This window comes from Paralichthys olivaceus, chromosome 2, assembly GCF_024713975.1.
Source record: "Paralichthys olivaceus isolate ysfri-2021 chromosome 2, ASM2471397v2, whole genome shotgun sequence".
NCBI classification, from domain to species: Eukaryota; Metazoa; Chordata; class Actinopteri; order Pleuronectiformes; family Paralichthyidae; genus Paralichthys; species Paralichthys olivaceus.
Genome location: NC_091094.1, coordinates 28,509,149 through 28,525,396, shown reverse-complemented (window position 1 = coordinate 28,525,396; position 16,248 = coordinate 28,509,149). Strand labels below are relative to the sequence as shown.

General features: G+C 39.2%; 1 protein-coding gene across 16 annotated transcripts in view; it reads left to right on the top strand.

Annotated features, from left to right (window-relative positions):
* The window catches only part of cadpsa (Ca2+-dependent activator protein for secretion a), a 159,830-nt gene that overhangs the window by 75,697 nt on the left and 67,885 nt on the right, over positions 1 to 16,248 (top strand). For all 16 annotated transcript variants that reach the window (XM_069513966.1, XM_069514032.1, XM_069514022.1 and 13 more), the window contains exons 11-13: positions 840 to 948; positions 3,430 to 3,642; positions 13,989 to 14,125. In XM_069513966.1, the coding sequence (XP_069370067.1) occupies positions 840 to 948; positions 3,430 to 3,642; positions 13,989 to 14,125 (459 nt within the window). The remainder of the gene's footprint in view (positions 1 to 839; positions 949 to 3,429; positions 3,643 to 13,988; positions 14,126 to 16,248) is intronic.

The window sequence follows — 16,248 nt, the reverse complement described above, 5'->3', positions numbered from 1 at the left end:
TCAGAGATTTCAGACTCAGAATCAAGACCAAGAATTGCCTTCTCATTCTGTTCTTCATGCAGCATCTTTATGACCATTTCAGCTATAAATCTGGAATGATTGGGACCAGCCTTACTAACACTGGATAAAAAAATCAAAAGCAGAAGAATATTTGTAAAATAAGACTTACTCGCATCAGATGTGCAAAAGCAGAACATTTAGGCCAGTGAATATATACTGTGTGGGTCATGTGTGTAGAATTGATGTAGAAATACAAAATATATGTAGTTCATAAAGTAAGAAAATAATAATACAAATGATCATTTTGTGATAATCCAAAAAATATATTTAATGAACACCTGGAATATTAAATGATACAATACTTTTATTTCAAATATATAGCAAAGACATACTCATCCATGCATGAAATTATATAGGAATGGAATATTGGTAATTTTCCCCTTTACAAGGGGTTTCCATAGCTTGTGTATCAAAGGGTTGAGTCTGTGATCATCTTTTTAGTCTTGCCATGTTATATCTGCCTATCTGCTGCAGAAAAGTTTTTAACTTAAATACAAATTACAGTATGCCATTCATCGTAATAAAACGTAGCATATGAATGATTGATTATTAAAATATCTATTGATCTTTGTTTGTCAAATTTAATTAATACCTAAATATAAAATGTTGAAGGTGTTGCTGGACATTTGAGAGGTGTGGTGTATGAATGATTAATTCATTTTTGGGAAGGTCTCCTAAGGAAGAAATGTGGCAGTGGTTGAAGGTAGGTCAGTAGTTAACATCTGAAAATGATGCACATAACATGTAAAGTTCCCTTTGTCTCTGTGTGATTGGTGCAGGTGAGTCAGTACACCTTTGCCATGTGCAGCTACAGAGAAAAGAAGGCCGAGCCTGTGGAACTGCTGCAGCTGGACGGCTACACAGTGGACTACACAGACCCCCAGCCAGGTAACAATTTCAACAATTCAACACCGTTGTTTACCGAACATTATATGACAGTTCAAAACACAGCCTCATCTCGCCCCTTCTCACTGTTGCCTGGCACCTGACCCCTGCTCTCCATTCCCTTAGCGTACAGCCCTCACTGCTGGCACACTCTCAAAGTCCAGTCTCTGTTGCAAACTGACTGATTTTCTGGGGGTCCTTCCTCTATACTGTGTGATGTGATGCAGCACCTCATCAAAATGGGACACAGATATATATGGTGGACTTTTCCCTTTTAACAGCCATACACTGAAAAGCTGCTCCTCGGCTGTGAGACGCTGTTATCTTTAGTGCCAGTCATAGGTCATAGTTTAGCCTCTTTAACACCCCTCAAAATAAAATAATATCACTAGAAAATAAAAAAAACATCACATTAGTTTAAAAAAACTTGAATCAATACCTATTGGCTGTAAATAAAAGTGGGGGTGTCTAGGGGTAAATCTGCAACAACCAATTAAAGAGCAACCTCAGGTTCTGTGGTTGCAAAAAGTTTAAGAACTTACATACTCTTTCATTTGGCCAGCCCACACCAGGAAGTATATGAATCTAGACAGAAATTAACCAAATACAATTTGAAAACAATTTCTGATGAATGCTCACAGGTGCTTACGGTCTACCAGGCGCATTGTAAAAGCAAAGTAATATTATCTAATTAATATATGTTCAACATGTTTAAAAGGCTTTTTTGCTCATGATGTTGGAGGGAGCTCCCTCATAATAACAAGCTGCCACTGGTTGCAAATGGTAAATGGTGGTTGCTTCTTTTATCAGTTAGTAAGATTACCAACATGCTTGTGTGAAGGTTGACAAGCTCAAATCAGGCTTTAATTTGTAAGACGCTGTTGTTAACCGCTTCGATCTAGGCTAGCTATCTGAATCCTATGCTTACAATTCCATTTAAACTTAATTTCCAATGATCCTGGCTGGACAGTCACTAGGCCATTTTCACAATGAATGCACTTTGTTTTTGTTGTTATGTATTATAACTCCACATTACTACACCCTTACTATTACACATGCATGATGTGATGTTTTTTTTTTTATCCAATATTTTATTCATTTTTAAACAGAGACACAGAACAGAGAACATACATGACAGCAAAGGCAAGTAGAAACATATCACATAGACTGAATGACATATGGAAAGAGAGGCAAAAATAATGTAAAATTAAATAAATTAAATAACAAAATAATATTCAGGTAGAAATAAAACAAATACAAGAATAGCAATACTATAATGGACCTTACAGGGAAAATAATAAGAGAGTTTACAGTTTAGACATACATTATACATGGAACAGGGACTGTGCACCCATATCAGTAAAACAAAATCAACACTTGAGAAAAAGCATTAGGGTGATACAGAGGAACAAGGGGGGCGCCAAACCACATTGCAGCGGCCTCTACGTACTAAGTCTGCTACTTCACCCGGTAGGCGGTTCAAGAAGGGAGCCCACAGCTTATCAAAATAACTCTCGTTCCCCTTTAAAACTGAGCTCAGACGCTCCATTGGCAGAACTTTAAATATCTCTCCATACCACTGGTTAACAGATGCGGGTCTGGGCTTGATCCACTGAAATAAAATGCTTCATCTAGCTAAAAGAAGTAACTTGTACAGGAGTTTTTGCTGGACACTTGTCAAAGAGAGTCCCTCTCCTGAAAGATTAAGTAAAGATAAACCAGGATCTATTTGTATGGTCTTAACAAAAATTTGATTGATTTCCTGTGAGACTTTTTCCCAAAATTTAAATATCAAAGGGCAGCGCCAGATGCAATGTATATAAGACCCAACCTCCTGCTTGTATTTACTACACAGGGGAGAGATTTCAGGATAGAAAGAGTTAGAGGACTGGGGCGTGCGTTGTAATCTATGAAGGATCCAATACTGGTTCTCAGTTAGCCTGTTGCATAGAAAGATCTTGCCTATTGATGCTATTGCATCTGACCATGCTTCCTCCTCAAACTCAGTTGCCAAGTCCCTGTGCCATAAACCATAAATTTGATCAATATTACATAGATTGAAGGACTGTAGTTTCCTATAGAAATGGGAAATAATTTTCTTGTTATGTTGACATTGTAACAAAAATGAGTCAATAGCTGAGGTTATTGACTGGGCTTCAGTGAGACCTAAACTATTAATGAAATGTCTGAATGGATGTATAAAGTAACATGAAATTACAACACTCAAGTAATGTAATACCTCAAATTGTTATACAGTAATTGAGTAAATGTAAGGTCTATATGATTTGATTTCAGTTGTTCTAGTCTCTTAGACTATATAGCCTCTTCTATGGGTGACTTTTAATAAGGCCGTGACAGACCTGCCGGGAAATGATAGTTTAACCCCCCTTCTTACCTCTACAGCCCTGCTGAAGTATGAACACAAATAGGAATCTGGGATCCTGATAACACATAAATCAACCTCCTCCTTTGTTCGTCTCTCAGGTCTGGACGGCGGTCGGACATTCTTCAATGCTGTGAAAGAGGGTGACACTGTAATCTTTGCCAGTGATGATGAGCAGGACCGGATCCTATGGGTGCAGGCCATGTACCGAGCTACTGGACAGTCACACAAGCCAGTTCCTCCCACCCAGGTCCAGAAACTCAACTCGAGGGGGGGCACTACACCACAGCTTGATGCACCCATATCTCAGTTCTGTAAGTTTATATCTCCGATTCTTCTTTGCCTTTTAGTTCTCACACGACATTGATGACTGTCTGATTTTTCATTTGCTAACTTTATGATGTGCCATTCATTTTAGTTTGTCTATTCACCTCTTATTTAAATATATGAAAATATTTTGTTTCCAACTATCACCTCGAAGGCCATTGTTTGACAAAAGTGAGCACGGGACACTTTTGTCTGTTGAGCACCATTTAACTTTGTGTTTTTACATCAGTCTACTGTAGCCTGAGAAGACATCAGTGTCTCACTCCCCAATGTGTTGTCATCCACACAACATGTTTTACATATTAGCTAACCCTTAGTCTGTCTTCTTCCTGTTTATATACTGTATATGTTTTCAACTGCTATTGTTACTCTTTTTCTGTGTGCTGCTTTGCTGTTTGTTGTAGAACTGCTTTAGTGTCGAAGTGTTGGTGGCTTTGCTGTGTGTCTTTATGTTTCTCTGTTTGTTCCTTCTTTCTTTTCTTCCTATTCTTCTTCTTCTAAACCCTGACCCTGCTATCTTGTAGCTGGATTGGAGGGTAAGTGCTTTCCTCCACCTTCTTTCTCTGTCCTTTCTTTGTTATCTGTCGCTCCTTCTCATTTAGTACTTTTCTGTGTGTTAGTAAATACATGAAAATACATAGTGTAGCTTCTTTCTGAATTTTGGGCAAAAATAGTTTTCTTTGGCTGTGTTTCTGTCTGCATATTTGCAATCTGTACAACAAGAGTTGAATACACTAGTATGAAAACACACGTTTTAAATCTTGGTCAGCTGCTGAGAGAGGGATGATATGGCATTGTTTTAAAATGGGCTTGTTATTTCACTGTTACAGGAGAACATTTAAAGTGCTGCACTTGATTATATACATGAATTCTGAAAAAAAGAAAAAAAAGAGAGCCAGAAAGGGAACATAGAACCAGTTATGCAGTCTGTTCAAAGTAGGAACTTTGCTCCTTTATTCCACCATGCGGTTCTGTTTAAGTGATATGAACATACAAGTGAGTGATGTTGTTGATGTTCTGCCTTTCAGCCAGCAGTAGTCACAGAGCCGGACTGATGTCTGTGTAAAAGGGTCACACCTCAGATTCCAGAATTCCAGTATGCTGTCTAAAATCACAAACAGTGGTGGCAACATGCAATATGTTTCGTTTTAGATTAAACAGTATAGTTTTTGATCTCTGAGTAAAAGCCATGGCTTTTGGCTCCCTCGCCTGACCACTTATAGAAGCTGATTTTGCTTCTGCAACTTCCTTCACGCATGGTTTCGTAGGAGTTGCTGGGATAAACAAACTTTCTTGTTTGCATTTATTAACATGACTTCACAATAACGAAGAACACCTGGCGTCATCAAAAGTATCATAGTACCCTGTAGTACGCAAACCACATAACATCAAAACAGTCCAATAATCCAATAGTATACCAAACCCACACCAAATGATCTTTGGTGAAATTCTACCCATATAGTGTCCACTATGCATGACCCCCAAGAATTCACCTCAAAATCAACTCGTCATACTGGGTGGGGGTGGGGGGGTAGGAGGGGGATGTTGTATTTGTTCCTTTAGTGTTATTATGTCTGTTTGTATGTAATTTTTTGTCTGTTAAGCCCCTCTGGGGTACTGTCTACTATTTGAAAATTCTAATAAAAAAATCAACTCGTCAGGCCCTGGATAACTTGCCCTGCACTGTTCCGTAACACCCAAGCAGGGGCTCAGATCGAGGAAACTGTGGAAATGTCCCACTGAAGTGTAGTGCCAGTACCAAAAGTAGCATCCTCCAAATTCAGTCCTGTAACAGCCGTCCTCACTCACTGAACATCTGGGTCAGTTAAGTAATGAATGCCGTGAAACTATTGCCCTCTAGCAGGACTGCTCAGTTCTAAGTTATGTGGTTCCCAAGAAATTAATAGTTGACCTCCCAAACTGAAACTTGGCCATGCTGACTAAGCCGCTCGAAGAGAGTCTGTAGGTGAGACATGTGCGAGACATCACAACACAAGCACCTACCATAATATGCAGCGGTGAAGACCCTGGAATGACAAATGATGCCTAGGTGCTCCGTGTTCTTAAACTCAACATTGGCAATAGTAAGCTTGTGACGTTCCATCCCATGTTTGGTTGTGATGGATGTGATGGTGGGCTGTGTGAGACTTTGGAACTGGGCCACTTAGTTGAGAGCATGCTAGACAGCCCCATGGCACCTAGTCCATTGAGTGTACATGCATAGGAACAATAAATCACAGTGCCAAACAAGTGGCAGCCCATGATATACACCAACAACCCAGAAGCACACAGGAACTCAGCACCCAGGAAGGGGAATATCTACTTTTGCTGTAACAATGTCCTATATAAACAGCAGCCCACTTGCTCAGCTAGTGCTCATGGCAGCTAGTGAGTGCGGGTTGCACTGTTTCCTGTCTAGCTGAAACTGTGCAAACCAAATAACAGTGCAAACCAAATAACATCAAATGAATTCTGCCCTTATAGTCTCCAGTTTGGTGCTTTCCCCATTTTTTGACAGTGAAATTATAACATTAGCCTTGTTTACTGATATGATAGACAGAGGGACAGTATCATCTCCCACTGGAACAAAAGGCAAGACCTGTTGTGTTTGAGCACATCATTACAGTTAAACGATTTTTGAACACATTTAAAAATGTTTAATATTCATATAAAAAGAAGAGTACTTTTATAACTTAACCAACCCCACACCAAAACTATGGAAACATACACACACGACCAGTGATGGAAGTATGAATGCATATTTATGTCTCAGTGGGGATTCAGACCAGAAACAGCGGGATTCAGATGTATGAATCTGTTACTCTGCCTGGATTATCAGATGAATGTGCTTAAATGCTACTCAGAGGCCATTTATGACTAACACAAAAAATTTAAGTTTTCATAACAATTTCAGCAGACTGTATATGTAGATGACAAAATGAACAATGCAACAAAATTTCCTTAAAGACAAAAGGCATCAACTTGCCTTTGTAAAAAAAATTGTGCTTCCTGTGTGCATTTGTGTAAGTGAATTTACTGAGTGAGCTGTTTTTGACACAACCACAGGAATCCCACTGAGTCCCACCAGCTGGTAATTACCAAGTTAAAAGTGCCAGTCCATGAATAATACAGTGTGGTTGCTGCAAAATTAAATCAGGCAGCAATCAGTCAATGTTACCAAATAACTACTTGCCGGTTCACACCTGGATCAGCGCACTGAATAATATAACATCCCACCCACGCCTTCACCCCCGACCCAAATGAAAATAGACTACATTAAAACACTGTAACAACAAGGACGGAAGAGTTTTGTTTGCAGCTGCTGAGAGGTGAATGGATCTTCACAGTTTACTCTTGTGATGACTGAGAGTTGAATTTGTTTTGACAAATTTAGTGCCGTAGAACATGATCATAAATATAAATTATAATTTGAATTTATGATGATTAGTTTAAATACATTTTCCCTTGCTTCTTCTATCAAAGCAGTTTCTGGCTTATTCCTTTATTAATACAACATGAATCATTAAATTTCCGACAGTATCCTCTCCTGGAAATAAACCTTTAGTAATAGCAAACTGTTTGGTTAAAGGGATAGAACATGAAAAATGAAAATTCACTCATGGAGGGGTGGGTGAAGTGTTTGAGTTCACAAAACAATTTTGGAGTTTCAAGGGTAAACAGTGTTGCTGCCAAATCTAATACAATTGAAGTTACTGGTGACTCTTCGGTCGTAATTAAAAAAAACGAAAAATATACCTCCATACTGCTCCTGTGTGGTCATCGAAGTGTCCAGACATTCATATTTGACTCGAAACTGCTTCATTTGCAACACGCATCTCTACATCTGCTAGCATTGCTACATCTGGTTGCAGACTTTTCTGTTAAAAACTTGGAGGAAATGATTCTGTTTTGAGTCAAATATGAATGTCAGCTCTTCCACCCCTCCATCTGCATAGTGGTGAGTGGGCAATGAGTGAATTTTCATTTTTCAGTGAACTATCCCTTTAATGGTTCAACACTCGAACACTTGAAGCACAAGAGAGGATGTGAACTGGGGCGTCTGTGGCTGAGGGGTGGAGTGGTCATCCTCCAACCAGAAAGTCAGCAGCTCAATCCCCAGTCTTCCCAAATGTTGAACCCCAAATTGCCCCTCATAGAAAAAAAAGTGCTGCTAATAGATGCACTGTATAAATGTGTGTGTAAATGGCAAACTGTACTGTAAAGAGCTTTGAGTGGTCATCAAGACTAGAAAAGCTTTATATAAATACAGACCATTTACCATAACTGGTGTTAAAGCTCCGTGTTTTGAATGCTCAACCAATCAGTACATCCCTGACAACTTGTCATACTTATCGCTTATAAACAGAATGTTGCAGCTGGACATCATTGTGGCATTACATATCCTCCAGTTTTATATGACAGCAATCTATAGGAGACTAGGTCACATTTATAAAGTATAGGCTTCCTCCACATATTTGTTTGTATCAATTTTGGAAGATAAGATATAGTCAGTCAAAGTCTAAAAGCATTTTGTATTCATTCTATGACAAAATACACCTATTACACCATGTTACACCTGTTAATGCTGCATTTCAATTGTGAACTTTGAAAGTGTTCTTAGTTATCTTGGGTGTGTTGATTCATAGAAAATGTTCTCTCTAACACAGGCATTCCAGTGGAATTCTGCTAACTTCTTGATCACACAGCTCCTAACAGTATAACAACACAGCTACCCTTCGTTCTCCTCACTCTCCTGATTTTTAATCTCAACACTCTTTATTAAGCTTATAAAGAAACCACTGTAATGTTTTGCAAAAATCTCGTACATAAGCTTTGCATTAAGTTTAAGAGCATATAGTTCAGCAAACACTATTATGACTGGAATATTAAAACACTATGAAATATGTATTGTTACACCACAAATATATGAGTTATACTAGTTCAGCTGATTTATAACTGGTAATTTGTTTCTTACATAAAAGTCTGTTCATTTTCTTTTTTCGGGGGGGGGCAAACTTTATTAGTTTTTACACAAGCTTTAGAAAGTATTCAGCCCCTTAGATGTTTTCTACACCCTCGTAGTGTCATGGATTTAATTTAAATGGACATATTGGCGATTTTTAAAAATATTTTCTTTCTAAAAACCAAAGCCTGGAATCTCTCATAAAGCTTTGTAAGTCCATATGTGTTAGATTGGACTAATTGTACGAAGTTAAGGCACACAGCTATATATAACGTCTCAGAATTCAAGACAAAAACCAAACCATGATGCCTATGTTCTCAGTGAATAAAGCCAAATATAGAGAGACAAGAGAATGACCTGAATGGACATTCATGGATTCTCTGGCTGTCTTTGAGTAACTTATAGCCAGAGCCCAGACTTAAACCCACAACATCTGTTGAGAGACCTGTAGATGTCAGCATCCAATCTGGAGCTTGAGAAGATGTGTTGGAAAGAATGTAATTAACTACTTCATGTGCGCTGTGATTGTAGAGTACTTACCCAGGAAGACTCAAAATCTGCAGTTGTTGCCAAAAGGGCCTTGATCAGAGGTCTTCATGGTATGTTTGTATTTATATAGAGCTTCTCTACTCTTGATGACCACTCAAAGCATTTTACAGTACAGTTTTCCATTCACCCCTTCACACACATTCATAAAGGGCGTTTATTAGCAGCACTTTTTTGTTCTATGATGGGCAATTCGGGGTTCAGCATCTATTGCCCAAGGACGGGGAAGATGGGGAAGACTGGGAATTGAACTGCTGACCTTCTGGTTGGAGGATGACCGCTCTACCCCACAGCCACAGGCACCCTTCACTCTGCATGGGACCAAAAATCCATCCCTGAAGTCTAAAAGACGTGAACTACTCAGAACCTATTATTTGAAAACTGGGACCCAGAATGCAGAACCAAGAAATTCTGAACCAAGCCCATAATGTTAAACAGAGGCAGCACCTGCTTAAATGAAATGGGAAACCAATCACATCTGATGGGCTCCAAAAAACCTTGATTTCACTTCAAAACAACTTTATTTGTCCCCAGAGGGCAATTCAAACAATAATCTGAGAGGTCCCAGGACAGATCACCGTTCATTGGCTAAAACTGTGAAAACCTATATCTTCTTCAAAGTCCTGAACTATCTGAACAAGTCTAGATAAAAAATAAAATAAAGAGATTTGAGTTTAGGATTTTTTAATGAAGTTGCGAACATTTCTGATAACATGTTTTCACTTTGACTGTAGACTGGCAGATAAAATCAAATGTCCAGACAGCAAAACTGAAAAAATTAAGTAACATGAAGAACTTACAGCTGCAGATACTCTTTTCGGAGCCACTATCAGAGGATGCTGGATAACATGTTAGATCACACAAGTAGGCCTGTTTCCCTTTCAGAGGTGAGACCTCTGACGTTTTAAACTCAATACTGTTGAAAATCCAAAAAATAGAATTTGTATCTTCTTAATGAAGTGGTGTTGGGTTAGAGAGAGGTTACATATAAAGGAATCTATGACAACCCTGACAAGTGAAATATTGTATCTCAATGGGTTTGAATGTGTTTCCTGGTCAGTCCACAATAAAAGCAGGCCTCGTTCTCAATAACACCAAATGCTTTTGACCATCAAACCCAAGACCAGAAGTGTGTCCACTGCCTCCCGGTTCCTCTCCTCTGGATCTATAAATGAATAGCAGCCATCAATCACTGTCAGGGCAGTCCTTCCCCTGCCCAGACGGACGGGGTGACTAATGTCACTGCATGTTACTGTCCAGCCCTCCCGCCTCTTCTCCCGCTCACTCACATCAAACAGACCTGACAAGCCACCAGCCACAGACCAAAGGGGCACCACAATGTCACCTTTTTAGATTTTTGGGGGGAGGGTGGAACTTGTTGAGGGGACACAATCAGCTCCCAGCATCCCGTTCTTTGTTTTGTTTGTTGATTGACAGCTGGGGTGCCTTTACTGGGCAGTGAAGAGGACGTTGGCTGACAAATCTCTTGACTGTTGTATAGCTTGGTAATACCTCACTCACATGTGTCCCAAATTTGTTCTTGGTGATGGGACAGACCACAAAGTCCACACTATCTGTTCTAGAGCAATGATAAATATAATCTAATATGAGCATTTGAATTAGCAAATCTTGTGCTGTGTAATATTTTTCGAGTGAAATAGAAAAACCACAGCAAAAGAACATATAGCCTACACCTCCATAAATGCCACACTGTTAAAACCCCCAACCCAGAACACAATCCATCACAATCCATCTCCACAGGCATAACACACACACACACACATATATGAAACATAACTTTGGCATTGACTGTTCCCCAAACACAATGTGATGCAGGGATTCAACACAGCATGAACCAAGCAAAACAATGTTTAAACAGGAACTGAAGTCTACATTCATTTGACATAGGAAACAACTCAAGACCTTCTGTCAACATTTTAAAGAAAAGCCTGAATCTAAGGTTGTGATATAATGGACTTTAAAAGGCGAATTACATTTTTCAACCTCTTCAAGATCACACAGTTGACACTGCATCTCAGATTAAGCGTGACATGGTGTTTTGGACAGTAAATACGCTTAATGAAACTGTACGTTCTGAATTTGGGTTTTAAGAAAACATCTTCTGACCATTGTTCTCTATAATGTTCAAATAATATTGTTTTAATTTGATTAGCACTACATCATCATGTTTGTTTATATATTGACCTACTTTAATGCACATACTGTATTTTGTAAGCTACCTTGACCAAGAATAGTTATTTGATAACTTTAAATACAAATCGTTTGGAAAGTCTGTCAAGCATTTAATTTTTTAAATCTCTAAAGCGTTAATCTATTTCACAGTGACAACATGTCATATACATACTGAATGTTTTGGAGCCATTTTGTGCACTCCCAGCACTAACGTACAGCTCTGTTCTGAGCTGTGTCACGTTTTATTTGTTTACAATAATAATATGAAAATAGTAAGAAAATCTAATATGCTCAATAGAGTATTGGTTGAAAACTTTGTCTTCATCCTACCTGGTTTATCTGCAATGAAGATTTTGTAGTCAATGTGTGAAGGAGTGGAGGATCTGTGTGTTGAGGTAGTCCAGGGTGGTGTCAGGGCCAGTGAGTATTTAACAGGCTGATGGCTGTTGGATAGAAGCTGTTCCTCAGTCTGGATGCCCTGCATTTCACACTTCTTTACCTTCTGCCCTTTGGCAGAGGTGTGAACAGTCCTCATTAGGGGTGGGTGGAGTCATTAATAATGGAGCACACATTCCACATGCAGACAGACAGATGTTTGTGGAACTACTAGGTAGATACTAATTACTCATATATGTGTGTTGTATCAAAAAACGGTGTATTTAAATAAGCCTTTGCTCTTCTATTCCAAAACAGAAAGAACAATAATGTTCACAGTATATCATATAGGATTTGCAGTCATAAACCCCAAATCCAAGAAAATAGAAATAGAGCTTCATCACTCCTCCTTATAGATGTGGCAGCCAGCAAAATGGTTAAAAAAGAAGGCTCTCTCCCTTAGAACCTTGATGTAAACATAACACATGAACAAGAACCCAAGGGGTAATATTCCATCACATTTTATGTCAAGATAAACATGAATGGTTGAATGCCAGACTGCTATGTCCTTGGCCCATTCCCAGCCTCCAGAGATTTTCAGAATAGCAAATAATTAGGGGCCAACCCAGGGGGTTGGGGCCACCTAGAGTGTATTAACTGGTTATAGAAATGGGAAGGGTTGATAGGAGTAGTGTGATGAGTGAAGTAATGCAGTTCAGGCTCTCAATTTTAGAAATTGCCTGGTTAAGGTCTGGCTTAATACCTCCAATTTCTAAAAAAATCCATTATATTGGCTAATCAAATTGTTAGCCACATGATTACCACTGGATTTTAATGAGGTGGGAAATTAACTTTCTAAAACTTTGGTTTGTCTCCTTTTTTAAAAGTTGTCACAACAGTAACCAATCAGTGTTGAAGAATTTCCCATACCAAAGACTTGTTGTGTCACCTGTTAGCATAGAAACAAGGGAATGCAGTTTCTTGTGTCACAAATCAGATACTTCCTGACACGTGGTGCAAGTGATGTTGTGCAAGGTATTGTTGTAATATATCAATAAAGAGTGTAAATGACAATCAAAATCAAAATATCCTTTCTCTGCTGCCATTTTCATGTGCTTGCCAATATGCTGGAGGTCCTTCACCTTCCACTTCATTGGCAAGATGGCTACTGTTGAGAGTGAGTCCTGAAGATGGTGCTTAGTGCAATACACGTTGAAGACACCAACCAAGATTTTGAGAGAGCTTGTGGTGAAAGGAGCTGACTCTGGTGATGATGTGCTGTAAACAATAACAGTTTATACCTAATGTTCTATCTCTGCTGCACCCCCCCCCCCCCCTCACCTGAATCCTGAGGAGAATTTGTTGCTGTTGTGAACACATCTGTGCAGAGAACCTCCCATTGTGTTGTGCATGTCTGAAAGTTAAATTGTGGAGAAAGTCCTGACCAAATTCTTCGGAGATCTCCAGGACGTGTCTGAAAACGGCTTAATAGTGCAGTACCTACTGCCTTACACTTATCAACGTGAACTCACTTATGCACTCAAAATAGTGTGAGTATGGAAGTACACAAACTGAGAGCAAGCCTATGTCAATTGGTCAGACTAGACTAGTCGCTTTTGTGGACTTGCACATTGTCCCCACCAGTCATGAATTTAAGCAGCATGTCTGTAGTGCAGTAGCTTCAACTTCACTGGATGTGCAGTGATTTATGAATCACAACAGTTTTGGCAGTGCTCACCCAAGTGCAAAACCAGTATACACATGTCAAGTCAGAGAAAAATTGACTGAAACCTAAAGCACCCAGAGCTGTGCAGATTAAAACTGAAGTTTAGGGAGATGAATGCATGAATATGCATGGCACAAAATTACCCCCAGACCTTAGAACTAACCTTGAACCTCTTAATCCCCCTCACCTCTGAAAAGGTGTCTGGAAATTCACCTTTTCTATACCTGGCAACTTGCATGATGAAGTCATTTGCACAGGACCACCATTTTGTGATTCCATTATCTCTCAGGGTGAGATTGCTTTAGATTAAAATGAGAATTTCAATAGGAATAGTATATAATGGATAGGATTATAGAACACACACACCCATATATATATATGTATATAGTGTATATACATGTGTGTGTGTTAATTTATTGTCATAAGGTGACCTTTATTATCAACTTTCAACCAGGCTGTAACATTTGACTTCTGCATTTCTCTTTGTCTCTGTCTTTGTCCTCATCCGATGGCTAAATTGGTGTGTATAGATGCTGATCGAGCTCAGAAGCATGGTATGGATGAGTTTATTTCAGCCAACCCATGTAACTTCGACCATGCCTCGCTCTTTGAACTGGTGCAGCGCCTCACTCTGGACCACAGGCTCAACGACTCCTACTCCTGCTTGGTAAGAACTCGTTTTTTTGAACTCATTAGTACACACAGAAGTAATGAAAGAATGAAAACAATATTGTAAGATTGCACTATTTAATTTATTTTATTTTATTTGTATAGCAATTATCTAAACAAGGCTACAAAGTGCCTCACATAAAAGTCCATGGCAAAAATGAAGAATCAATTATAATTAAAGATATTCTGATCAGTCCAATTTAAGAGCCAAGTCATAACATGATAAGGTCAAGACCTGACCAGACTCAGTGTGGCCTTCTGCCTCGACCGGTTGGGGTGAGTGGAGAAAAATAGGAAAGAGAGGAGAGGTGGGTGGAAAAGAAGGAGCAGAAAAAGAGAGATAGGAGGGGGAGAGATCAGGGACATCACATTTGAACTCTGTAAGACTGATCAAAAGTCACATATTAGAAATGCTTTCCTGTAAAAAAAAGTTTTGAGCAGTGATTTAAAGATCGGTATTGAGTTTGCGAGCCCAATCTCATCCGGCAGAGCCTCAGGCCCTGACAGAAATGCCCGATCACCTTGAGTAGCCAGCCTTGACTTAGGGACAGCCAAACGGGACAGGCTGACTGATCTCAGGATTATAGGGAGTCAAGAAACGCAAAATATATGTGGGGGCCTGCCCATGTTGAACTTTAACTTTAACCTTAACCAAATCTTAAAATCAATCCTGAATTTAACTGGTGAAGGGATGCCAGGATTGGCGTGATATGAGCCCTACGGTTTGTTTGTGTTAAAAAACAAGCAGCAGTATTTTGAACAAGCTGCAAACGAGTTACTACAGTTAGACTGAGGCATGTATACAGGGTGTTGCAATAATCCAGGCATCCAACAAAGGCATGTATAAGCTTTTCAGGTAGAGATAGTACGGATTTGATTTTAGAAATGTTTCATAGATGGAAGCAGCAAGTTTAATGATTTGTTTAACATGTGTTTTGAAGTTCAGATGAAATTCGAATCTGACACATAGATTTTTAGCCGTTGTTTTAATATTAGCTGCCAGGGGAGTAAGAAATGAAAGGGCTCTGCCTGCTAGCTGGTCGGTACTGAAGATTATTATTTCTGTAATGTTTGAATTGAACTGAAGGAAGTTAAGGGACATCCGTTCCTTAATGGCGGATAGGCACTCTGTCAGGACACTCACGTGGCTGACGTTGTCTGGCTTAAAGGACAAGCATATTTGGGTATCATCAGCATAGAACTGATATGATATCCCATTAAAGTGGCTGAGTTCCTAATGGGAGCATGCAGAGTGAGAATAGGATGTCCAAAAGCTTATTATTTCTAATGTATAATGCATAGAAAGAGCTGGTGGAAATTCATTAGAAAGTTGCTGAGTTGAGTCTGAGCTGTTACTTAAACACTCAGCTGATGTCTACACTTGTAAAAAATGCTGCCTTACTTGTCCATATGTGTTAATTAACAAACATCAAAAAACGTATTATTTTGTTGAATTTGAAGTAAAAAGAATAGGTTACAAACCCAGCAACACATACAGCAAAAACTGCATCAATACTGTCCATCTCTCTCTCTGTCTTTCTCTCCCACACACACTCACATATGTATTGCTATTTTCAAGGTAAGCCCCGAAAACATAGCGCTAGCAGTAGCAGCACTGTAGCCAGTGTGAACAACTGACAACAGCAAAACCCAGCAGAGCCACGGCGCAGCCAGTTGCCCGGGCGTAACTGCAAATCCTCTGCAGCCATTTAGGAATTTTGATTTATTCCATCCGCCCAGCAGATGTGCAGTTTTAAGCCAATGACATTTTGGACAGTGGAAATTACAAGATATAAGTTATTTGATGTAGCGTTTTGCCTAGGATGGAGTTGTAGCAGCAGAGGTAAAGCATTGAAGTCCTTAGAAGTCAGTTGACGCCCAAGAGATAACTAAGGTTTGAATGTTTTACAAGTAGAGGGCTGTCTAAACTTGGCACTTTGCAAAATGACTTATAATGAAGTGATTATGAAATAGTTGATAAAATATAAAGTGACCGTGCATTAACATTTAAAGAACCAATCATTATGTCTGATTGCTGCTGGGCTTGAACATTCGCTTAAATAATCAACAGAATGTGTGACATGTCCAGTGATGCCTGAGCTTTTGCCTAATCAGACGTTT